The 25004-nt window shown below is 38.2% G+C and overlaps 1 protein-coding gene across 5 annotated transcripts; it reads right to left on the reverse strand.

Annotated features, from left to right (window-relative positions):
* Positions 1 to 221: 221 nt before the first annotated feature.
* Positions 222 to 12402, reverse strand: LOC139208950 (muscleblind-like protein 2a). 5 transcript variants are annotated; one of them, XM_070838749.1, is made up of 9 exons: positions 12027 to 12402; positions 7324 to 7488; positions 7021 to 7236; positions 6661 to 6915; positions 4931 to 4984; positions 4438 to 4594; positions 3623 to 3658; positions 2838 to 2932; positions 1419 to 1517 (listed from the first exon to the last, which is right to left on the reverse strand). In XM_070838749.1, exons 1-9 carry the CDS (start codon positions 12198 to 12200, stop codon positions 1503 to 1505), a joined length of 1167 nt encoding a protein of 388 aa, XP_070694850.1. In that variant the 5' UTR covers positions 12201 to 12402; the 3' UTR covers positions 1419 to 1502. The 5 variants fall into 5 exon arrangements, with proteins under 5 accessions (XP_070694852.1, XP_070694849.1, XP_070694853.1 ...); XM_070838751.1 differs by lacking the exon at positions 2838 to 2932 and having other exon boundaries at positions 222 to 1517; positions 7021 to 7215; XM_070838748.1 differs by lacking the exon at positions 2838 to 2932 and having other exon boundaries at positions 222 to 1517.
* Positions 12403 to 25004: the final 12602 nt, after the last annotated feature.

Raw genomic sequence — 25004 nt, forward strand, 5'->3', positions numbered from 1 at the left:
TTAGACTGCTTCACTAAATTGTGTTTCCATGGTAACAGTCAATCACACCTGCTTACTAGTGTTTTCATGGTAATAATGAGCGACACCTGCTGACAAGAGGCATCAAATGACAAAAAAAAAAGAAAAGAAAATATATTTTCGCAATATTGTGGAGCGAGTACTGAGAAAAGGAGGAGCTTTTAGAAACAGAAGTAACCTGCTGGAAATAATCAGTGCACTGCACTGCGTTGTGTAGCAGCAGAGTTGTTGTTGTACAGTTTCACTGAACTACGGCAGTGAAATGTCCTTGTAACTGTTGAGTCCCTCCAGAGGACAAGCATTTTCTGCTGTGTGACTGGTGATGAATTAGACAGCTTTGTGCTACAGAGGAATTTAGAGTTCTGTCTGAAACCTGACTATTAGTTTGACCTCAGTTACGGTCACGGTCTTTGTGAAACCGGCCTCAGAAGTGAAAACCACAGACAGACATCAGCAACTCAACCATCACTGTGACTGATAATAAACGATGAAAGAGGGGAAACTTTTAACTGTTTGAATCATTGTTGCATCACGGCCTTGAAGAAGAAGAGAAAAAAAAAAAAAAGCATCCAGCACATGTATTATATAGTATTTTCTCTCAGCAAACACACTGTATGTGCAATGCAAAGGCACACCTGGAGGTGGAGCACTGAGCCTGTTCTCTGGGGAGGACGTGCTAAACCATACAGATGGACTACCCTCAGAACATTTTAAAGGAATTTCCATAATTTTCATAATGTGGAGTCTAAAGTTAAAATAAGTGCATTTTACTAGTTTGTTTAAAATAATGAAATCTGGCACTGGATAAACAATCATTAATGTGAAAAAAACCTTTCACATTTCACAACACATTCAAGAAGGAACAAATTATTTGTTACTCAGTATCATGATGATGACAATTTTAACAATCTTCCTCAGTATATAGGACCACTTTTAACCTGGTATTAACATGTACTGTCCACACACTGAAAACTGATTTCAGATTAGAACTGTCCTGCTCATCTCTTGCTCTTCTAATATTTACATCATACAAAATTAAATTGTTAGTCATTATCAAGGTGTCACTAATGTATCTGCACTGCCTATTTTTTGTTTGATTTCCATGTTTTCTGACTGAATTGTCCAGAAAAGCTTTTTTTTTTTTTTTTTTTTACTTATGAGGCTAATACAGTGTATGATAATACCTTATCAGACTTGGTTTAGGCAATAGAAACAAGGATTTTATACATATGGCTGCATGTTGATGCAGGTATAAAGGCGCGTACATACAACAATCTTCTGTGACACTAACACAGTATAATACTAGTAATTGATCTACGTAATTCATTATGAGAGATTAAAGAAATGTCTACAACCTTTTCATTAATGATGTTGTCAGCATGCAGCTTGTTGCAGGTTGTGTGTGGTGTTAACAGAGTATTTACACAGCAGTTGTTTGGGGTCTTTAACAGCAGCAACACCGCATTGACTTCTGCTCCTGGTGGTTACTTGAGGATGATCTGTTTCAGGGGCAAAAGACAGCAACTTAGTGGTTGCATACAATAGAAATATACCTGGTCGAAGGTGTTTTTGTTACATGTCAGAGACTTCATCAAGAACTCTCATTGTGATGGATATACAACTGATAAAATGAAATGAAACAAATATTGGAACCCCTTAAACAAAAAACATGATGACAGTTTTTCATGGCTGCACCATCACATCAAGTTTAAATACTGCAAAAGTGTATCATGCATCATTTTACACACATTTTCCCAGATATTTTATGCCTAAAATAACATTTCCATTTTAACACCTCCTCTGTAATGTAAAGTAAAGGGTCGCGTGATGCTGAGCTGTGCAACATGAATTTGTAAAGATGGACCCACAAGCAGAGTTTCAACATTAAGGTTTCATTACATGCAACAACACCACGCATATGGAACCACTGTCTGAGCTAAGAAAGTAAAAACTAGTGTTATAGACAGCATATGATATGTACATTTTACATTGATTTTACATTCACATACATCTATTATTTAGACTACTTAATTAAGTATTAAATTATTGATGTAATTGTCCACAAGTGATGGAATGGTTTGAAATTTTAAGGAATGCACTTATCGTCTATGATCTCCACCCGTCAAAACCATAAAATGTCTTTGCCTGGGCAGCAGAGATTACAAAACTACAAATAATAGAAATCAAAGTCAAATGTGACAAAGAAATACACACACGCACACGGTTTAGCATCGCCACTAGGGCTTGAAGCAATTCATGTTAATTGATAAACTTTATGTACATGATTCTTGACATTTTTGGGTTGTATCCACATGGTTGCCTGCACTTATTGTAAATCACTTTGGATAAAAGTGTCAGCTAAATAAATATGATGTAAAAAATTAAACACTGATCAGGACAGCATATTTTCACAGACGATAATAATGAAATTAATCCAAATATTAACTAATCAATATAACCAGTATGACAGGTACCTTGGTTATATCGTGTTTTAAGTATTTCCTCCTCACGTGAGACAGCATTTTGTGCATATCGAGTTATGAAACACACATTGAACAAAGCAAAAAAACATGCAATGAAGAATATATGCAACACCACTATTTGCAGATGGAATATCTCTAAATAAGTGATGTGTGTCATAAGGGAAAGGGGTGAGATCCAGCCTTGTTCTACGGAAGGTCTACGGGTAGATGAAGCTTAATGATAGACAGCGCAAGCAGGGCAATGCTATGCTGATGGAGCAGCTCCCCTGATTGAAAGATGAAGCACTTATTCAAAGCTCAAGGATTTATGACAGAAAGCTTTAAAAAGGAGCAAACCTGATTGGCTGGTGCTGTTGCTGCGTAGGGGACACTTGTGGCGGGAGAAGTTGCTGCAGAGACAGTAGCAGGCGTAGCACTGTACATCATGGGGACTTTTTCAGGAAGGGAACCATGAAAGCAATGAAAAGGGAGGTGGAGCATTATGGTAATCATAGCAATGTCTCTCTCTCTCTCTCTCTTGCCAGGCAAATACAAAATGACATTAGCAGCAAACCATCATTGGGTTAGACCAGCAGATGGCATGTGATCACACAGCAAAGCGAGACAGAAAGGGAGAACATAAAAGGAGTGCTGATAAGAGATAAAATTAGGAAATCTGTCCAAAATTTGACATCTCGAGAAGAGACAGCCTGTGCCGCAATTCCACCAGACATGTTTTTTTAACAGTGTTAAAAATGTAAATCACTTAAGAGCATAATAACATTGTAGTGAATCTCAGGGATGCTGATTACATTTCCTAAATCAATAGTGCATGGCAATATTACTGACAAAATTCACCAAAATGCTTACATTGTATATTGTGTTTGACTAGCTGAACTGATGTGTACTTAAAGGATTAATAATGCATGTCTAGTTAGTATATATCCCAAGACTTGCTGAAAGAAATTTGCAACACAAACAAACAATATTTACGTAATAAAAACTGTTAAATTATCCACTCTCATTATCCACTCTGCATTCCTATGTTGGAATAACAAGAAAGTCAGATTAACACGAGAGCATCACCTGTGTGTTCCACTCATTATGAGACATAGTTTACAGGAAATAAGACAGGGACCTACCGATGCTGTTAGCGGGCGTCATGCAGAAGACAGAACCTGTGCAATTATCAGAAAGAAAGAGAGAATGTATTTTAGCGTGACGGACACACATCAATAGACATGTCAATACATCTTCTGTGTGGTAAGGATACACAAATAAGATTTAACAAATATGCTGATAAAATTGAAAAAGCTAAGTAAAGTTGTTGCAAATCCATTTCATTCATTCATTTAAGTTCAAAGCAAAGAAACAATAACAAAACACCTAGTTTTGGGGTAAAAAGTGGGACAAATGTGTATGTTTGCACTTATTACTTGAATAAGTGGACACACACACAGAGTTTAACAGGTGTATTACAGTATGTCTCCACTTATATCCATGTATAGTATAACAAACATTTCATGCCAATTAATAGTGGATTGGTGATAGTGTTAAGACATGACATTCAGACATTTTGACATGTCACAGTAGGAAAAGCATAGGTGTAAATAATACAACGAATGGTGGCTGACTTCCATTCGTACACTTCAGTTTTACGATCCTGATATTGTGCATGCTGACTCTGTCAGGACTTAGTGGGCTGATGTGAAAACTTGAATAGAACAGAGGCTTTGTTAATGTTATTAATAACGCTTAAGCTTTTCCTGCTATGACAAGTCTAAATGTCTGCTTGGAAAAGTGCTGATAGCAGGGCCTTGTAATTCAGTGACAACATTAAGTGTTTATGAAATTTTTGAGCAAGAACCACCTCAGGAAAGAGAATTAGGACAGATGTGAAATTTTAAGGAAAAGCAGAAAAAGTGCCTGAATCAGCAAAAAGCATGTAGAGGCTCACCTGCAGGATAAAATGCCGGAGTGGGCTGCGGCAGCTGTGCGTTAGCCAGAGCCTGTTGGTAGTGCAAAAAACTGGGGCTGAGGAGAGAACTGGCCCAACTGCTCTTCTCAAGAGCTGGTCTCTTTGGTAGGGGTTGCAGGATACTGTGAGGAAAGGCCTGAAAGGAAATTAATAGAGACATGACACACCAGAATTTCCCTTTTCTCTGTTCAGCTTAATATTTGGTATTCATTGTGAAAAATGTGAAAAAACAGCAAACATGGCTACACAATAGGTGGCATATCACATAGTGGAAACATCAAGCACAGTTTTAGGATACAAAAGAGAATGGAATAATGGATTTTAAAATATCTCTAAGCACTTAAAGATACTGATGGTGACTATGTACACAAAGACTATGCGAGACTTGAAGAAGCTTTAAACCACAATGACAAAAATTAAAAGTTATCACAGCACAATTAATAGCTACAACCAAAGCAAAAGGTGAAAATACCAGGTCTACAGTTGCCTCGAGGGATCGCTTCATTGCTTTGGAAGTCGACTGAGTCTTTTAATAGCAGGCAGCGAGCACATGATGGCAGTGGGCCAATGGGATTCAAGCGTATTAACATACAGGTAACAGCAAGCAGAGGTGCATCATGGGGAACAGCATTGTGGATAGGTGAGAAGGGGAAAACAAAACAAAATAATCTGAATGTTGTATACCACATAAAACACAATAGGCATGCACAGTAAACAAAATAACTGATTAAAGGACACACTGACTAAAGATTCCTTAATTAGTAGGTCAACATGTATAGTTAATCAATAGCTTTGGCAACACAGATTTACAACGACAGGGCACATCCAGTATACCATTTTCATTGTGTATTGTTCACTATGATAACATTACTGGATCACAGTACGTTAACTGTAATCGAAACGCCACCACTGCTGTGATGGAATCAGTGCAACTATGCGCATTAGGCACTGACCACCAGCGCCAGTATGCACAGAATGTGGAGCTCCATTTAATACATTCACACTAAGGCTTTTGTGAACTTTGAATACGGCTTAAATCTCTCGCAATGAAAATATAATAGAAATGTAAGTAAACATAAAATAAATGATAAAATGATACATGAACGTGAAAAGCGATGCAGATGGATTGTGGAGGGCAGGGAGGCACATTTTACTCAAGCCACTTGGATTCAGAGCAAAGTTAATTTTTACAGTATATTTACAATTTGTGACAGGTGAGAGACCTGAAAATGCTTTATGTTTAAAGTAACGTAAGTAAAGTAAGTTAATGTTAAAATTGAAATCAAGCAAAAAAAAAAATGATGCAAGAAATAGCAAAAGAAATGGCAGAAGTTATGAAGGGGAAAAAAGTGAAGTTGGTCCAGAGTACCAGACAGATAACTTTGCTCTTTACTGCACTTTTCCATGCAGGTAGTTATCACAAAGCTTAGCCGTTTCACACTGTATTTCACAGTATAGAACTGTTTAAGAGGCCATCTCTCAGTTAATAGTAGTAGTATAGCTCTGGTTCTTCTCTCTATGAAGTGTCGGGTGCATGAGCCAACACAGTAAATGTACATCTTTCAATTGAGCTTATTCTAAGACACAAGCATTGTAATGCCAGCAAAAAGCACAAATCCATTATAAAAAAAACACATCAAAGTCTAAGATTGGAATAGCAGAGAACCAGATATAGTGCAGATTTCCTATTTATGACAAAAACTTCATACAAAGGTTTTCAAACTGTGAGGCTGGCTGTGGAGGGAGAGATGTGAGGCAATGATACTGCATGAGGTGAAAGGGACAGCTGCATGCTGATCATAAAAACAACAGGTAGCAGGCTACTCTAGTTTGGCCTGCTGCTTTTGCCCATGATTTACATTAATTAATGGCCTCTGAATAACATCTCAGTCACTATGGGGCCCACAGTGTCGGACTCTGAAAACCCCTGGTCTTACTAATTAATAATTAGTAATCGGTAATTGATACTGTTTTATTTGAGGATAGAAAAAGGGTTTTACAATGAATCTAATGCTGATTTTCTGCTTTAAAAGCCTGTGTCATTATAAATGATAGTATAAAAATATATAGTGCTCCACATTCAGTGATGCAACGGCAAACACAATTACACCAAAAACTAGCATATCATTGGCAGGATAAGGTGCTTTTTTTGTTCAAATTAAGGCACTTTCCAGTAGTCAGGAAGATAAAGCTCTGTCTTACCATGGCTGCAGCTGCGGCTTGGGCTGCCACAGCTGACTGACTGACTTGCTGTTGACTGGATTTGATTTTGGCCTGCAAGTGTGCAGGCGGGTGAAAATACTTGCACTTCTCCCTGGAGCAGCGGCTCTTGATGTAGTCCATGCAAACAGTGACGGTGTTGTCCACGGTGTCGATCATTGGACTGTCACTGGGGTGAGCAAATCGGCAATCTGTCTCCCCTCTTGCACAGTTTCCCCGCTGAAACTCGCGGCACACCTGAGAGGAGCAATTTTAAAGGCAGTAGGTCACCAGATTATGTCAACTCACAGAAGTACTGATGCATTTTTTCATGTTAAATCGATTCTTGCAGTGCATGAATACCTCCAGTTTGTCTGTACGCTGCAGCTTCTGCGAGGGAGAAGATGAAGAAGAAGAGGAAGAAGAAGAGGAGCTCTGGATTGTGATCGGTGGGCTCCCAGGAACAAGAACCGGGGTGCTGGGGAGGTTGTCTGTCGAGATGAGGCTCATTCCATGGCTCAAAGGTGTCATGTATGAACCATAACTGAGACCTGTGTTCTGTGTAACAGGAAATGTTGGCTGTGAGGGAAGATGTTATATATTACAGGTGAGACAAGCACCATACAACAACAAGAAGTTAATCTGTAATCATTTTGAGGACATTACCATGGGCTGCAGGCTGGATCCTGGGATCATCAACTGCATCTGTTGCGCAAGCACAGCTGCTGCTGTCTTCTGCTGGATGAGATTGTTGCGCCCATTTATCTCTAACTGAGTTTTTAAATGTGAAGGTGGATGAAGATACTTGCAGTTTTCTCTTGAGCATCGACCCTGTATTCAGAGCAAACAGAAAAGGCATAAAGAACACTCAAAACTGTCGTTAATCCTCATCGTCCTTCAAATGATCCCAGTGTTCCTCATCATAAAATTTTACTGTTGTTCTTTGTCACTAAGGAGAAAAGCTTTAATTCAGTTTTATCATTGCTCTAAAATGAGATGCAAACCCCCTCTTCCAGTCAAATGTGTTACTGAACTAAACTTCAGTCTAGACAACTGTAATGCTCATCTTGCTACAAGGAAACAAGGAAGGAAACATCATTTCTCAGTTTTGCTATGAAAAAAAAGGTGATGTGCTGCAGAATTGTCCAATCTAAATGTATAGACAGGATGTAAGGATGAGGACCAGTCAGATATCAATTCACACTGCTCTCTTTATGACCACTGTAGATACCATGAGAGACTTTAAGAGACAGCTAATTGGCTGTGTGAGACATCTCTGAGCTTTCCAGCTGTGGGAATCCAATGGTGATTTGCTTTATAAATCTTAATAGCCAGGTTATTACATCTGAGTATTACCGCCTCCTTTTAGACTTGAAAATTAGATAGTTGGCTTACTCTGCTTTACGTATCCAAATCCTTCAATCTAGTTCATTAGTTTCACTTAATTTGCATTTCTCCCAAGAGACTTATATCAATTATTTTCAGTGAACAGTGTTTAATTGTCGTCAGTGTTTCATTAGTCTACATGTAGCTCTGAGAAAATGCAGTGCCAAAAGAAAGTACTGAAATATTCAATACTTCTGTGAGGGCTGGTTGTCGATGCAACTGTTCCACACAGACATTGGTCCCATAGGAGATATGTGTCTCATTATATGAATTTTCAGTGGCAACTGGTGAACTTTATAGTCGATCTGCACGAAACAGAGCTGAAAGAAGTGAAGAACAAGTATGTTTACTTCTCTACTGTCCCAGAGGCATCTTCTAACATAAAAAAAAAGTCATGAGAACAAGGGCCATGAGAAACAGGTCAAGTAAGATTTCAACTCTCAACTGCTTTGATAGAAGTCATGAGATACTAGTTACGATAGCAAAGCATGTGCACAAAGTAAACTCTGTTAGGAGTAACTGAGGAATGGGTAGAAAACTTTGACAACAATTTTGATCTGTAAGTCTTGTCTACAAACTGGAAATGAACAAATCACATGGCGACAAATCAGCAAAAACAGCGAAGCAAGAAGAAAATAACATTTGTTAGGACAGCGCAATTTGAGCAGCTAGCTCTGTTTGTCTTTGAATAAATAACTAAATAAAAGCAGATGTGAGTAACAGCTACTGAGTTTGTCCTATTAAATACTACACCAGCAGCCATGCTGGTAACAGACATGTAATGTTAAACTCCTTAGGGTGTTTTCACACCTGCCTTGGTTATTATGGCAACCATAAGCCAATGGCACACCGATTCAACGTTCTCCAACAAACAGAGACAAACACAGATGGTTGTTTGGTGTGTCATTGCTGTCGGTCCTTGTTATTAATAGTTTGGTCACATTCAACATGTTCAATCTGTGTTTGATTAAGTTTGGCCAGCTTTCAAGTGTGTATCCATAGCAACGCAGCTGGCGAATGCCCAGTATCAGCAGTGAACTCACTGGACCAGGGGGGTGCACTACGAAACAAGTTCAACATAGCCTGGCTTTTACGAGTCAAGAAACCCTTGACTCATAATCAACTGTCTTTGTTAGCACAGGCTTTCTGCTTCAGGCTCTGTGCTCGTTCCCATAGGAGAAGCAATTAACGCGTCATTCGATTCTTCTTACACACAAAATTTCTCAAAATTTTTGGCTTGACGCTGATTTCAGTCAAGAGAAATTGGACGTTATAATGGGGAAATATGACAAATATAAAATAAGGTGAGAGGGGAATGCTGTGGGAATAAGCTAATATATATTTTACAACTCAGTGCATCCCATTTATTTCTAATGTAACAGCTCTACATTCAAAACTCTTTAACATACTCAAGTGCATTTAGGTTTGACTCTGTCCCATACTGAGGGCGACATGGAAATAACTTTAGTCTTTGTCCAAATCAAAATAAAATGAATTTTATTGACTGAATATTATGTGTGATAAATACCAATAGACTAATCAATTTGCTAATTGATGCAGCTGCAGTACCAGGAGTGTTAAACGAACTTTGCAGCTAATCAGGATCAAGAATAAATACATAATCCACAGTGGTCTGTAGCTGTTAGTGTGAGGATGATCTGCTGTGTTACTTTTGTTTCCGTTATTGTGTTACAATAATTACAGATTTACTGAATGTGACAACGTGGTCAATACAGTTTGCTCTACTGTAACTGCACTGCTTCATTAGATAGAAAATACCGTCAGGGAAAAGAGGAAGGCACTTTTTCAGCTCAATTAAGGCAAAACTTGGAACACAACCTGGTCTGGACCAAGTCAAGATTGCAGCTTAAGTTACCGTGGTGATCTAGCCAAGCTAAAAGACAGCCACTTTTGTGACATTGTAAACTGTCTTTAGGCTCAACATACCTCGCTAACCCATTAATCTTGCTTTATAGTACATCCCTCAGTTGTGTATTTGTTGTCATTGCTGCGTTGGCTCATGGAGAGATGCAGTCCCTGTCATTAGTATTTCGACATCTTAAAAGTGGTGTTTCTTTTTCCAACAGGCTGTAGCACTGCTCTGGGGCGACTCGAGAGAAGATTACAAAACCAGATCTGTCTTCATTTTCCAGCTCATGACACAGATGGAAATCTCCCTTGTGGTGTCTTCTTAATAACCACTTTTTGCTCCAGATTTTCTTCTGGTATTTCTTGTGTGTATGAGGACGTCTTTCAAACACAATAGTACTAGGAGTGCCTCGAAATTACAGAAGATATCCTCTCCGTGCTCCATTTTTGACCTGTTTAGTCTAGTCAATTGCTTGCCATGGGAAATTAGTTTTGCTTTCTCGGTGTATTTGAGTTTCTCATCACAAAATCCTAACCCTAATTTAGGAGTAAAAAAGAACAATCACTCGACACCTCCTGTAATTAGCGTTGATGACAACCAGGTACTAACCCTGTAGCCTAATTTAATTGCTTCTCCTTGATAATTATCAATATTCAAGATGAAAAAATACATGAGGCTTTAGGATGAAGGGATATGGTAGCTACTTTGTGTTAAAACCCTCAGCCCAGGCCCTTGACCACTGGGGCATAGAGAAGGCCCTCTCTGTCCAGACAAGCTGCGTATAAACTGCCTACAGTGAGGAGATAAGACGATGACTCAACATGAGAATAATCCCTGGGGGCAAAGCTGTATTGTGTTGTGATAGTGAATGTGCGAGAGTGGATTAAGGTAGCCCTGGTCCCATTCAGCGCAACTGAGCAAAGGAGTGGATAAACTGGCTCTAATCCAACTGGCTGCCAGGATTTTTCCCTTTATAGTGTACATTAGGTAAGTGATGAGGTAGCATGTGACAGGTATCTTTTTTTAATTTCTGAGAAATCGTGGAATTACCTCTGGTTTAACAAACAGGGGATCGTTTACTCTGTGATGTAACGTGATTGATTTGACATGTCTCTGCATGACACTAGATGTCTTCACTTAGGAAGGGACTTCATGTGAGATTTTACCATTAGGTGGGATAAACACCCACCTCATCTCCCTTCTCTATTATCAACACTTAAGGGAAGGAAGATGAGGAGAAAGAAAGGAGTTGTGATTTAATCCCAAACCACACAATATACTCTAAATTTTAACTTTACAGTGTAGAAAACTATGGATGATACCAGGGACCATTACCTTATGTCAGTTGCATAGACTGTATAAAAGAAGTGGACCCATTGGTTTATGGACTGTTTGAGCGTGAAATTTGGCATTTTGGCTGTTGTCATACTGGAGCCAGAGGTTACGTTCATTCCCCAAAGATCCCTGCCTCTGATTGGTTAGGTTTGGGCATGGACCACTTCTGATTGGTTAGTCATAGTAGTGTGACCCTAAAGCATACCCTGCCTTAGCATCTATCTTAAATGGAAACCATTATATACAAAGTGAACGTTATGCTGTATTGAAGACTAGTGATTGAGACCATAAACTCATTAGGAAAGAGTTTACTGAGGAGAAAGAAGTAGGATAATTTTCTCATAGACTTTGCAAAGGATGGAGTCGCTAGCAATTAGAAATAATGCAAGTTTAAGGCACTAAGGCATTGCAATCCATTTTCATTTCCTGAAAGCTTTTATATAGTCCATTTCTTTTATACAGTCTATGATCTGTTGTTATTGCTAGTTAGCTTGGCAGACCAGCAGGTTTACTGTATTTGATGGGAAAGACTCGCTAGATGGCCTATCTCTGCAATGTTATTCTATTGGACAGAACCTGCACCCACAAACTTTGAGTAGTCCCAAAAATGTAAAAAGTTTCAACAAAAGCTACTATATAAAATGTATTTTTGAATGAAACCATGCTCAGGGAACTTTTTTTTTATTCTAATGGATTTTTAGTTTCCTAGTCCTTACTCTTTTTCAGTACAGGATTATTACGGTGTCACAGATAATACGGTGTGTGCAATAATTCTTACCTTCAGTGAGTCAAAGCAGGCAATAACTCTCCCATTTTCAACTTGGCAGCTCTTTGGTGGATGAGCAAATTTGCATTCCTCATCACTACGTGAGCAGTTCCCTCGCTGAAACTGTCGACAGACTTCCAGAGTTAGCCATTTTGTGTCTCTTACTGAAGAAATGTTTAACGCCATGTCCAAAGGTTGTGATCATAAATTTAAATTTTAACAATCTTATTGTCTTGTGCCTCATACGCCAAAAGCTGTAGGATGGCTAAATGTGCAAAGTCCTCTTTTAAAACAACAGGGTGAGTCCTCCATCAGCTGGAGCACAAAGATCAGATGGCTGGTCAATCACTGAGAAATCACCCATCAAAACCAAAGAACTGCAGTTGTGTTTTTTGTGACACGTTCAACCAGTGATGGTGCCCGTAAATGTCAGACAAGTGAGGGAAATTGGATGCAGACTTGTCTCTTCAGTCATACATTCTCAGGTCATTATACTCTGTCCTCTTATCTCATGGCTGTAATTTAGCATTTTTTAGGTGCTGGCGTGGTGGCAAAAGGCTTGCAGCTGAGGTATCCAGTGTTGGTGCTTGAGTCTGGCCTTACAGAAAGCAGAGGCCTGCAGTGTACACACACCAACTTCAGGTTGGGGATATCTTCTCAAAGGCACTTTCTGTTGGAGATCTGAAAGGCAAAAACCATTTGTATTACCAGAATTGTATCCAAACAAACAACATTACAACTATGCTACCATTAATCTACAGTTGGCACATTTAGGGCTATCATAACTTATTTTTAACACTCATCTCATGTAATGTCCTCTATTCTCTAGCTACTGTTCATTCTCTAGAGCCATCTTTTATCTAGCAGTTTACAGCAGAAAGCAGATTAGATCAAACAATAACAAATGTGATCTTGTGTAATTACTAAAGTTATATTTAGTCATGCCAGACTCTCTAATGACACAGTTAGTCATTTTTTCAGCAAAACCTCACTCTGGTTCCAGCTGCTTACATGTGAGCATTTGCTGCTTTTGGCTCTTTTAAAATGAATCCCTGAATATTTTTTGGTATTTTCTGGCGTTTTTGGACACAAAATAAGTATTTGATTAAAACAGAAAATAACTGGCAGATTAAAACAGAGGTCGGCAATAAAATAATTGTTAACTGCAGCTCTAAACTAGACAGGATTTAATAAGAAAAACAGCAACAGCAAACTAGGACCACCAAATTGATAAGAACTGATACATTTTTCCCAAGTTTAAAATGCACAAATATTGTGACCTTTGTTGCAATACTATGTTTGTATATTTCACAATCAATTTCCCTGGGCCACGCCTCATCAATAAAAACGAAAGTATGTTACAAACACAGAGCCACAGTTGTTGTGCGAGCTGGGTGGTGTCATGGTAATCAATCACAATCACATCAGTAACAGAATATCAACATTTCCAAAGCTCTAATCCATAGAAGCACAAGATGCATGCTATGCCATATTTGTAACATATTCTGCTGATCAGTACCCACTAAAACAGACTACATTTCAGCTTAATCACAGATTTTCTAAAAACAAATTCTGTACTTTCTCTTTGCTCACTATAACCTATCTACAGTTAAACTATTGCTGACTTTTTACTAATACTGTAGGATGACACAAACACTTGGAGCCACATTGTTACAGTCAGATATGCTGACTCGTGGCCCACCATCGCACATACAGAATACAAAGAAAGCAAGACGAAGTTTAAACACACATCATGCTGGAAGTCAAACACGGGACAGGAAAGTCAGACCGGTAAACTAAGGGGTGCGACACACAGGAAGTTGTTGAGCAGGCAGAAGAGGTGGTTAACTCCTGAGCTGAATAAATCTGTGCGAGAGTTTAAAAGTTTCCCCATTAAGATAAAGTAACATGGTGTTATATACATAGAGTCAATACGCTCAGATTCAGAATAAACTCTGTTGTTTTTAACCCAGATTTTCTATTGTAACAGCCTCTCAGCTTTACTGCATGCTATCCCACAGCATACTGCAGCAAATTCCTTTGGATGCAAGTCAGGAAATGAAGCAAGAAAACCTACCTCTGTCACTTCGTGAAGCACTAAAAAACTGCCGTCCCCCACTAGGCTAGAGATACAACTTCTGAGCAGCTAACTAGATAGGAAACATAACTACAGCCTCGACCTTCCTCTATGTCCCACGGATTCTGTAACCAAAGATTTTCTTTACACAAGAGTAAAAACAGACTGTCTGTCTAACTCTGGCTGAAACATTTCCAGCCGCCTCCTTCCTGCCTGAGTGCCAGCCTCCAGGAAGACCCTCCCAACCAGAAACTGGCCAATAGAAAATCAGGGGCTGACGCACTGTGTGAAATCTGACTGCAGAGCTTGGACCAAGACCTTCCTGGCAGTTGACCCTTTATGCTGTATATGAAAAAAAAAAAAGATAATTCAGAGAACCCTAGATTTTGCCTCTGGAATTTATCACTGCAAATAATGAGTAAGTATAGAAATTATGTACACTAACACTGTGCCAATCTCATGAACTCCCCTTTGTATCATTTGCAGGTTTATCATTGCTCCGTTTCTATTCCTTGGTAAGCCAGGATTTCAATTTGGTGTGGCTACTTTTCTGACTAGATTCCTTAAAGAATGTAGAAATAGCCTTGCACCATCATATTTACTTTTCACAATAATTTCATTTCTAAAAGGCTTGCAATAAAACAAGTTATAAATGTAATTTCTCACACAACGTTACTTAACCTACATAACAAAAAATATGGAGCACAGTTATCCACCCAAAACATCTGCAAAAAACCAATCTGTCAATTCAAGATTTTTGCAAAAATACATACATGGTTCAGTGACTTCCTATGAATGTTGCTTCTGATATCTAACTCTTCACTCAGAAAGGGATTTCATATTGCTGTCTATAATAAAGAATGATACTGCAAAAAAAAATTGATTGATTAACTTTATAGGCAGAGCAGATCATTTAAAACTCTGCCACTGACATCATTTGTTTTAGCATTGATGTTTAAAGCATTTCTGGTATTTTGATGATTAACCTCCTGTTCATCTTACTTTGCATTGTATGATAGTGATTTAGGGCATTTCAGTATTCTTAGCAAAAACATTTTGCAGTTTAAAATGTAGGCAAAGGTTTCTTTCAGTGTATTTCTTGCACATGCTACACTGTCACTATGCTAGTATCAATACTAAGAATGAGAAGATGCACACCTTTCACTAAAAGCAGCTTGTGCGATTTTAAGTATGTTTAAAGCAGTTTGAAAACACTTTAGACTGTTTGCGAAGGCCTGCTGTCCATAATCAATGGAAGGAGAAATGTCTGACAATAGACGTCCCGCCTATACAACGTTACTGTATGTACAGTTAGGTTATGTTTCTCAACTTCACAGAGCAACTAACGAAGAAGAGATAATACAACACCATTACAGTGACAGTCCACTATCTGACACCATGTAGCATCACACTGTCTTACTTGCACTGTTTGGTACTTAATTAGAGTAGCATGATTTGCATTCTCATCCTGCTGGCTACTTTAGCTAGCTAAACATAAATACTTAGCTAGCAAGCTAGAGCCACGGCTGTCACGGGCTAACAGCAGAAGGAACATTCAGGTTAACCTTTATTAGCTCACATTAGCCCCGCTGTTAGCTGAGGAGAGCACCTCCTTACCTCATCATCACGGATGAACCGCTTCCCCGAGGATCACGAACCAGCTACGACAGACGACACGGCAGTCCGACTGAACTAACGAAAACAAGACGTCAAGTGCTCCAGAAATGTCTGCTTAACAACCAATTTAATTCCGGCTCTGTTCGTATAGCTGTAGCTTGGTATGTTGTCAATGTACCCGACCTCTTTTCTTCATTACTTTCTAGCACTGCACAGATTTCAGCAACAAGCTTTTGACAGCTTACTGTACGATCATCAGTTTGATATGATGAGGGGTTCGCCGGGGTGTGCCGAAAAGAAAATAATATTTATAACACAGTACACAACGTTCAAACAAATAATAACTAACTAAATGTTATATTAGACTACTATATGCTTCAAGTTGGTTTTAACCGGGACCATTATCGGCAAAAAGAGGTCTTTCTACTAACTTGAATCTCCTGATACCCCCTCTAGGACCACAAAGTGGTACGGTCCACACGAATGCCAGTAAGCTAAAAGGGCAAGGGTTTGCTTGTTACCAAGGGAACAGCAATAAAACCATGTGAGTTTTTCTGGATTAGTTTAATGAGAGTACGCTTTCACGCAAAAGATACAAACATCCAACTAACCGAGTAGGTCAATATTAATCTGACGAAGACCCAATAATTTGCATTGTAAATGATGAAATAGCTCATGTGTCCTAATGAGATGTGTATGTAATATGTTTGTGCAAGAAATTATGATAATGGAAGAAAAAACTTTCCCCTCTATAACCTGGACAAGAGGAAAGCAGTAGCCCAGTGATGTGCTCAAGGTCAAATAAGATGGATGCTAACCCAGATAAGAAAAGTCAGGGAGGATGAGTGGGAGGCCGATAGAGGAGGGAGTAAGATTTTGCTATTGTGTTTTTTTCCACTTCTATAATAAAGATGAAAATGGTTTATGCTAGGCTGTATAAAACATCCTGTGTCTCAGTTGTATGGCCAGCTATTATTTTTCTTGTCATTCATTTTCTGACAAATTGATACTAGGAAAGTATTTCTAGAGTGCACCTTTTTGTTTCCAGTATATTTTAAAGCAGCATGAAATAATGACCCATTTGTCTGAACGCACCAGAACATACAAAAAAACAGCAGCCTGTAATTTTAATCTGAACTAACAATTTCTTTGTGATGAGGCTGGTCTCCACCATGCTGTTCACCACACGAATCCATGTGTTTTTAATGTCCTAGATGACATGAAACTTTTATTCATGGGGGGGGGAAATGAATATATTAGTCATGTAGAAAATTTGTTCATAACAGTAATTTGTAGAAACCCTGCAGTGGTGGATGTAACACTTAATCCATTACATTATTTGGCATGAAAGTATTTATCCCTCATTGGAGCTCATCAAAAACACACACACGCGCACAAACCCATCACAAGTCATCACTCACTGATTGATCCCCCCCAAATTTATGTTTATCCAGGCTTCTTGGGGCACAGGCGAGATATATCTGATGTGTCACACTGATGGATCTCTTCAACACACTGGAGATGTGGCATCAAGGGCCACGGGGAAAGGTCACCATATCGGTCCCTGAGGGAAATGTCACCGTCAAAGTGAGTCAGATAGAAGAACAAAGAGAATCCAGCAATCCATGCTTTCATTTCATTTCTGTGACTTGAACCCGATTTGCCATTCACATATTTTGTTATGTACACTGTATTTATTGTTATTATTATTATTATTATTATTATTATTAGCAAAAGTCACAGGCACTTTCATAAATCACTTTAACATACTTACTTACTTGGGAAGTTGCAGTTACCTGAAAAGATATACAATGAGTGTTATTTTACTGCAAGTGAAACAAAAGTTAATCTAATTTCCGTCAGGCTTGTCAAGCTTAAAGTTTCTCTTTTTTTTAAATAATACTCATCAGTGATATAAACTTAACTTTTCTGCTGACTTTTGTTTTTTTATTTTGCTATGAATGATATATTATTAATCGAAACTACAGGAACACTGAAGGAAAGTGTGAAGCACTTGGTTGTACTGTACACAGTATACTGTACGTGCAGCAGAATTAAATGTTGAGAGCAACCCTCCCATCTAGTGGTAGAAAATTGTAAACAAAAGCAACACCGAACTGAAGTTTGTGTTTGAGAAGCAGACTCAAGAGAGGCCAATTCCTTCTTCTACTCATCTCACGCATTACTGTTGTAAAAAGTGTCACAGGGTTAATGTGCGTTCATCAGCCAGTAAAGAGCAGCCTGTGGTACAATCAAGAAAAACAGCAATTCTATCTTATGGCCTGTAGATGTCAGTCTTCTCTAAAATATATTTTCCCAACCTGACAAACCCAGAGGCTCAACATGGTGGAGAAATGGTGGTGCAGACACTCAGCACTGAGGTGTTAGTTTTGTGATGCAAGCTGTATCACATCTTGTGCTCTCTGAGGATGTGGGGAAATAAATAACCTGCATGTTAAAACGAGGATCGATGCACCGCGGAGTCCTGCTGAGTCATCTTTATTTTGACTAAATAAAGTCCAGCTCCACCAGACAAGCTGATGCAGATTCAGAGGAGACAAATTAATGTGGAAATGAACTTTCGTGAACCTAAATCAAACCATGCACTTCTATTTTGGTTAGAACACAATTTATTGTGTTATCCTAACAAAGGTATGACAAAAGTCTTTTACAGCAGATCTGATTGAGTTTTTACCTGTTTTATTTTGTTCTGTTATTTTATTGAACAGTGAAACTGTAACAGTCAATTTTTTTTATCCCATCGAAATAACGTTTAACACTGTAATGTAATGTAATCACAGTTCATAATAATGTTAATTCTAAATGTTTTAAGGCCTATTTTCCTTCTGTGTACCAGCATTTTAGTATTAGGCACCAGATTTTCTGCTGACTAAAAGAAAGAAGAGCGCTGTCTTCGAGCAATGCTGTATTTTTTCAAGTCAGTACACACTTCCCACGGTTAAACACTGAAGATAATACAGTCATACCATCTGGGTGAAAATGACTTGCTGCAGCCTCTGGCTGAAATGCTGAGTTAGCCATCCATACTGTACAACCTGAGGGGAAGCAGAGGGCTCTGTATGTCAGTAGATACAGAGAGGTAATGTAAACTGTGCCTTGGAAAACGGCAAGTTAACTCAATATAAGCACTGCGGCACTTTATTTTAATGGTGAAGGGAAGTAAATGTACTTTTCTGGCAATATTGTTGCACTTTTAACACCACCATCAGGGATCTAATTATAAGCTACTCAGTTTTTACATTTCGTGCTACTTTTGAGGGTGCCATTTTCAGAAGCGTACCCTCCTTTAGTAATTTAAAGTTTATTTTACTAATAAACAGTAAGTGTATCTTGTTATCACTGTTAATGAATACATTATTTACACAGAATGAATTGCTGTGTGGGCTATTAGGGCTAAGTGTCTGCTAGTTTCTTATTTGAGTGGCAATATTTTGAAAAAAGTAAAATGCCATGCAGATATAATATAAACATTTGAAGTGTCTATATTTTTCTAGGCCTAGTAAAATCACCTGCTTAGTAGAAGTAGAAGCATTCAGAGGAATATACACTCTGTTGTAGAGTTTGCTATTTCTGAGTCTGAACGTAGGCTCTGCTTTTCTTCCCGTTTTTCCCTCTTGACCTTTTGCAAGATGAAAATATATCAGTAAATCACTCTTGCAATTGGTCCTGTCAACACTGTTCTTCATTTTTCCGTGTCTGTGAATATCACACTTACTACTCAGAATACAGTTCATGCTGCTATCAGGTTGGTAAGTGAATTTTTTAGATGGTTCACAAAGAAACTTTCTCAAATCAACGTTGAACATCTCTTTGTGAAAAGGTAGTTTCTTGGAAAATAACCGCATTTTTCTGTGTTCATAAAATATTCATTGCTTAAGTTTCCACCAGATCTTTACTTTAAAATGTGTATTTAGGGGCTGATACAGTATATAAAGCCTCAGTGTAATATTTATCAGGCTGTGTGATAGACTGGCATCCTCTTCCACCTCTTCCCCAATGCATGATGGGATAGATTCCATTACTGTGTGTGTTCATTGCTTTTGCATTTAGTGCCTAGACTGAGAATATAAAAGCAGCACACATCATAATGTCATCCAATGCATTTATTTTCTGATATATGCAGAATTCATTTTTTTTTCAGGTCTGACAAGAAAAATGGCAGATTAAATATTACACGCCAAAAGGCATTTAGACTGATCATTTCATCACAAGACTTTTGACATGTACATAGAAATTCTTAGACTTAGAAAGCTCTCTTCCATTATCACTGAGGTGTCGGTAATACTGGTATTTTCAATCAGGGAAAGCCATTCTTTTGCATCAGTTGAAATTATATAAGTAAACAAATAAAGACAGATAAATGAGCTTGTCAAAGATATCTGCTTTCATGGAATGGCACTACAAGTTAATTAAAATGCTCCTTTAACAAAGCGGCATGTCACACTTTTCTGAGAATGGCAGTAAAATTATGCATGGAAATCGATGTTGGCCTTTTTTTTTTTTACAATGCTTTTTTTTAAACCGCTGACAGGTTTCACTTATCCAATTTCTAACCTAACCCTAACCCTAAGTGGTGGAAAGGACATCATTTGATGAAATGTGACTAGTTGACAAAATTTGAGCAGTATGGTTTTGTTTTATTTGGAATTATTCAGCAGTTGAGCTATCTTATATATTTTCTCTGTTCAGGCAGGGACCAAGCAGAGAGGGCTAACATAGATAAATCATCAGCACAAAGAGCGGCAACTATGACCCAGAATTAAACCCTGACCTCTAAAAAAGTTTTGTTCATGAGTTGATGAGATCTAAGCCTTTAAATGTGAGTTTTCTACACAATATCTACACATTGTTGATTACGCCAGGGCAACTTATGCACGGACTGCTGGGCCGTAACTACTTCAACACCATTCGACATAGAAACTCCAAACTCATGGAGCCTTGCACCTGCATTATTTCTAATGGCCAGCAGGGGGCGATCCAGCTAGTAGCAAAAGGAAGTCTGATTGTATGGAAGTCTATGAGAAAATGTTCCTACTTCTCACTTGATTTATTACCTCACTAAGCATGTCAGTTTAGTTTAGTTTGTGGTCTCAGTCGCTGGTTTCAAGGCTTTTCCAACACAGAATGATGTTCATTTTGTATATTGTGGTCCCATTTAGAGTAAAAAGACAATAAAGCAGTGTATGCTTTATTTTGTATTGGAAACCAAGATGGCGACAGCTTAAATGCCAAAATCAAGGCTTCAGAATAACAGTACTTAAACCACTGTGTGATGCTCAAACTTCAAAAATGTTCAGCTCATTGAGGACATCATCAGAATTACTTTTACTGTTTGTATCTTTCATTCTTTCCTGAAATATTTAACATTTTTTCCCCATTCAAATTCCCCATGTAAACTCTTCTTTAAATCTTCAAATTCTTGTCAATGTAAACACAGAAAAATGTGTCCTCTTTCAAACAATACAACAACCTGAACAAACAGACTCCCACATTCAGCTCTATGAGCCTTAAATTGACAGCAGTGCCATCTCTCTGCCCCATTGATTCCAATATTTCAATTTCAGAAGCAAATCAGAAAAAGCTGCTTTTTTTAGCTTGCACTAATTCCCTCATTTTTAACACAGCAGACACATATTTTATGACAATGCGCTCAGCAGTGTCCACTCCCCCTAACAATGTAAAAATCTAGGTGATATGAATTACGCTCCTTGATTAATAAGCCAGATCTTTAGTGATATTAAATGAACTGCAGAAGCAGAAGTCACTCAGCAGTTACAATCACCATGGCAGCCATTAGTTTCATGTGTAGACACACAGCTGATTGAGATGAGCTGACTAGATTGCCTTGAACATTTTTAACTGTTACTGCTATCTCTATTCCTGTCATCACTCCCTGTGAAGCTCTAGTGAGTCACCAGTCTGTATACTGTATCTCACAGAGAGCTTTATGGCAGCGCAACACAGGTCCTTGTGTGCTTAATAACATTTAGAGACATGCTCACAAGCACAAGTCCTTACCCTGAAACACCTTCCTTTGCACCCTTTATCCCCCCTTTCCAACTTTTCCAACTCTTCATACTTCTTCAGATGCTCCTTTATATAAAGTTAAGTCTACCAATGCAGCTCCCAGCTGTTCATGAGGCAATACAGCCCAGCGTCAGCTTTTTAGCTGCCAACAATCCCACTGCAATTTCTTTGAAATTGCATTCTCTGATTTACAATAACACAATGGCAACACACACATGCACACACACACACACACACACACACACACACTTGTATCTTTGTGAGGACACTTGACGTAATGCATTCCACTGCCCTTTACCGTCACAACTAAAAGCCTTGCCTTAATCTTAACCTCAAAACAAAGTCGTAACCCTCAATCGGCTCTTTGAAGTTGTGAAGACCGGCTAAAATGTCCTCACTTCCTGAAAATGTCCTCACTCTGCTGGCAAAATGTGAGCTCCTCACTATGTAGCAAGTACAAGAACACACACACACACACACACTTGAGTATAGCACATTTACAACACTAGTTTTTTCATGTGTTTCATTAATAGCTGTACTGTATGATGGCACTTCTACTGCTCATGCAGTGCTCATGCCATCTGTCTCTGGGGAACATTGCAATTCATACAGCTTGTCACACAGCACTGAAGCATGTTGGTTTATGATTTTTTTTTTAGGAATTACTAAAATAAATGTGTTTTTGACAACTAGCATTTTAAAAAGAGATCCTCTTAACCAAAGTAACAACGTCACAATAGGCTTTTTCCGCAGCAGACATTTTGACTTAAGAAAAACAAAAGTGTTACTAAAAACATTAACAATAACAATGGTAATACGAGGACCCTGAAATTGAGGCAGCTAAATGGAATCCAACAATCATTCATTCTATTATTTACACCAGTGCTTTTCCTAGTGTTAAATGTCAAATGCTTTTAGTGAAAAAGAATTATATAAAAATATCCCATTACAAGTAAATGTCCTGCATTCTAATTTTACTTAAATCAATTCAAGACCTAAAATATATTTTCTCAAACAGCTTATACTAACAGTGATTGTATCCTACATGAACATATATATTTCTGTCGAAGTTGGAACAGTTTTAGTTATTTTACAGGAAATATTTATGTGTTTTTCTTGGGGCTCTACTGACTGTGTAGGAGCACATGGGGCTCAGCTGTAAAAGTGCTTCTGGGAACCAATCAGAATTTAGCAACATTTGAATCAAAACCTGATGGTAGTTGATTTTTTAAAATAAGCAGTCTATAAAGTACATGTCTAGATGGAGAATGTAAAAGCAACACGCATCATAATTTCATGGCCTTTCAATGCATTTATTTCTGATATCTTAAGCAGAATTAACAAAGGAGCATGTCTTACAAGGCAATGAATGCACAATCATAGTGACAATAGCTCTGTATAATAGTGATAATACCTCTGTACTTTTATTTGGATTTTTGAATGCAGTTGAGATACTTGCAATGGAGTATTTTTACATTGATGTATTGGTAATTTTACTTTAGTAAAAGCTCTGAGTACTTCTTTCACCACTGTACAAATCTGATCAAACCATAGAAAACAGTCCTGATGAAGCAGATTCGGGCATTTGAGGGTTAAATTGTTGCAGAATAAATAAAATCTATTCTTTATAACTGGGATATTGTTAAAGGTCTTAAAGGACATATAAATATTTTAACATTGCATGTAAAGTGTGCAATCTATTTTAATAATAACTATAGCTGTCAAATAATTATAGTAGATTTTAAAATTTCTTTCAAAAGCATAAAAGGGAGAAATTTTATTGCAAAAATTCACTGTAATGCTTTTTGGGTGAAAATGAATTATCCTTATCATTTCACATGAAACTACCAGTCCAGGGTTGTACCCTGCTCCAGCCCCCCCATGACCCTTAAGGATAAGCGGTGTAGACAATTTCAAATGACACAATATTTTCTCTCCATGCTGTTCCACTGCTACCACATAGATGGCATAACTATATGAATTTGGAAATACATAGTACGATTCAATATTCAGAGCTGTAGCCTTGCTTGAAACACTCGATTGAGTGTTATCAATATGCTATACACCTAGTCTTTATTCTCTCACATCCATGCACACACTCACTGAACTCATACGGACACAAGTGCATCCATATAGACAAGTGCACCCACACAATCCTAACAGCTCAGACAGCTGAACCTGTGTTCATTCAATACATTCTCTTCACGATCTGGATGAATCACTCGAACGAGACAAAACACAGGTGGTTCTTGAAAATGAACTAAAATGTGCCATCTGAGGTATTTAGGTAAGTTAACAGAGGCCAGTCATGCCACTTCAATGTTGACATTTAGTGAACATTTAATTTGATAAACAGGGATTTTGAGTGAATATGAGATCATAAACATCACTGAAGCCTATTTAACCAGATAAAAAGAAAGCCCTCTTTCATCTTTTCGTTTCGCTGTGTTGATTGGATTTGAGGGACAGAGAAACTATTGGGCAGACAGCATGACAGGCATGTTTTATTTCACAACTATATGCTTTGAGGCTGGTCTTTGTTGGCTGGTGCTCTGCTGGCATTAGCGCGCTCTCGCTGCCCACAGAGCAGTTGCCGTCAGCTCTACAAACATGTAAAAGCAGCCAGTGTGACTGGGGAGGGGCATGGGAACTGAATGCTGATCATCTCATTCACAGTCGAGCCACACGGCAGCCACACTGGCACATTTCATCACCTGTACTATTTATCACATTTTTATCTCTGAAACCCGTTACTTCAAAATTACTCACAAAATATGCTTTTTCTCATCATGGAGTACTTTATAAAGTACTTTATATAGCACTCATGTAAAAAACACAATGTCCTACTACAAGAATGAAGAGAGACTGACGGTATTTTGTTCAGCAGGACGCCCCCTGTGTGACTGTGCGATTTGCTTTGTGTGTACATAATATTTCAACTTTGGGAGATGTGTTAAAGTCTGCATGGTATTGCACTTGAGAAAAAGAAAATATATATATATTGGACTGTAACCAACGTATCAGCATCAGATATAATCTTTTATATTTTGGTTTAAAACATGGTTACTGCATGCATACAACATGGTCTTTAGAGAGGATTTCATTAAATAAAAATACAATAAATACATTGTGTTTTTTACTAACTTTGGCTTCCAGTACTGTTTATCTTTTGGAAATCACTCTTCCCAATTGTCAGTTTAAAGTGAATGTGTGACATGCAACCATCAGTTCTTTTACAACTACATCTT

This window comes from Pempheris klunzingeri, chromosome 10 (genome assembly GCF_042242105.1).
Source record: "Pempheris klunzingeri isolate RE-2024b chromosome 10, fPemKlu1.hap1, whole genome shotgun sequence".
NCBI classification, from domain to species: Eukaryota; Metazoa; Chordata; class Actinopteri; order Acropomatiformes; family Pempheridae; genus Pempheris; species Pempheris klunzingeri.

What these genes read in the sequence shown, in the direction of transcription:
- LOC139208950 (XM_070838748.1), bottom strand. Translation starts at nt 12,200, where the DNA reads ATGGCGTTAAACATTTCTTCAGTAAGAGACACAAAATGGCTAACTCTG. An exon ending in CCTGCTTTGACTCACTGAAG is followed by an intron (nt 7,489 to 12,026) that starts GTAAGAATTATT and finishes CTCTGAATACAG; the next exon opens with GGTCGATGCTCAAGAGAAAA. An exon ending in AGCGTACAGACAAACTGGAG is followed by an intron (nt 6,916 to 7,020) that starts GTATTCATGCAC and finishes TGCTCCTCTCAG; the next exon opens with GTGTGCCGCGAGTTTCAGCG.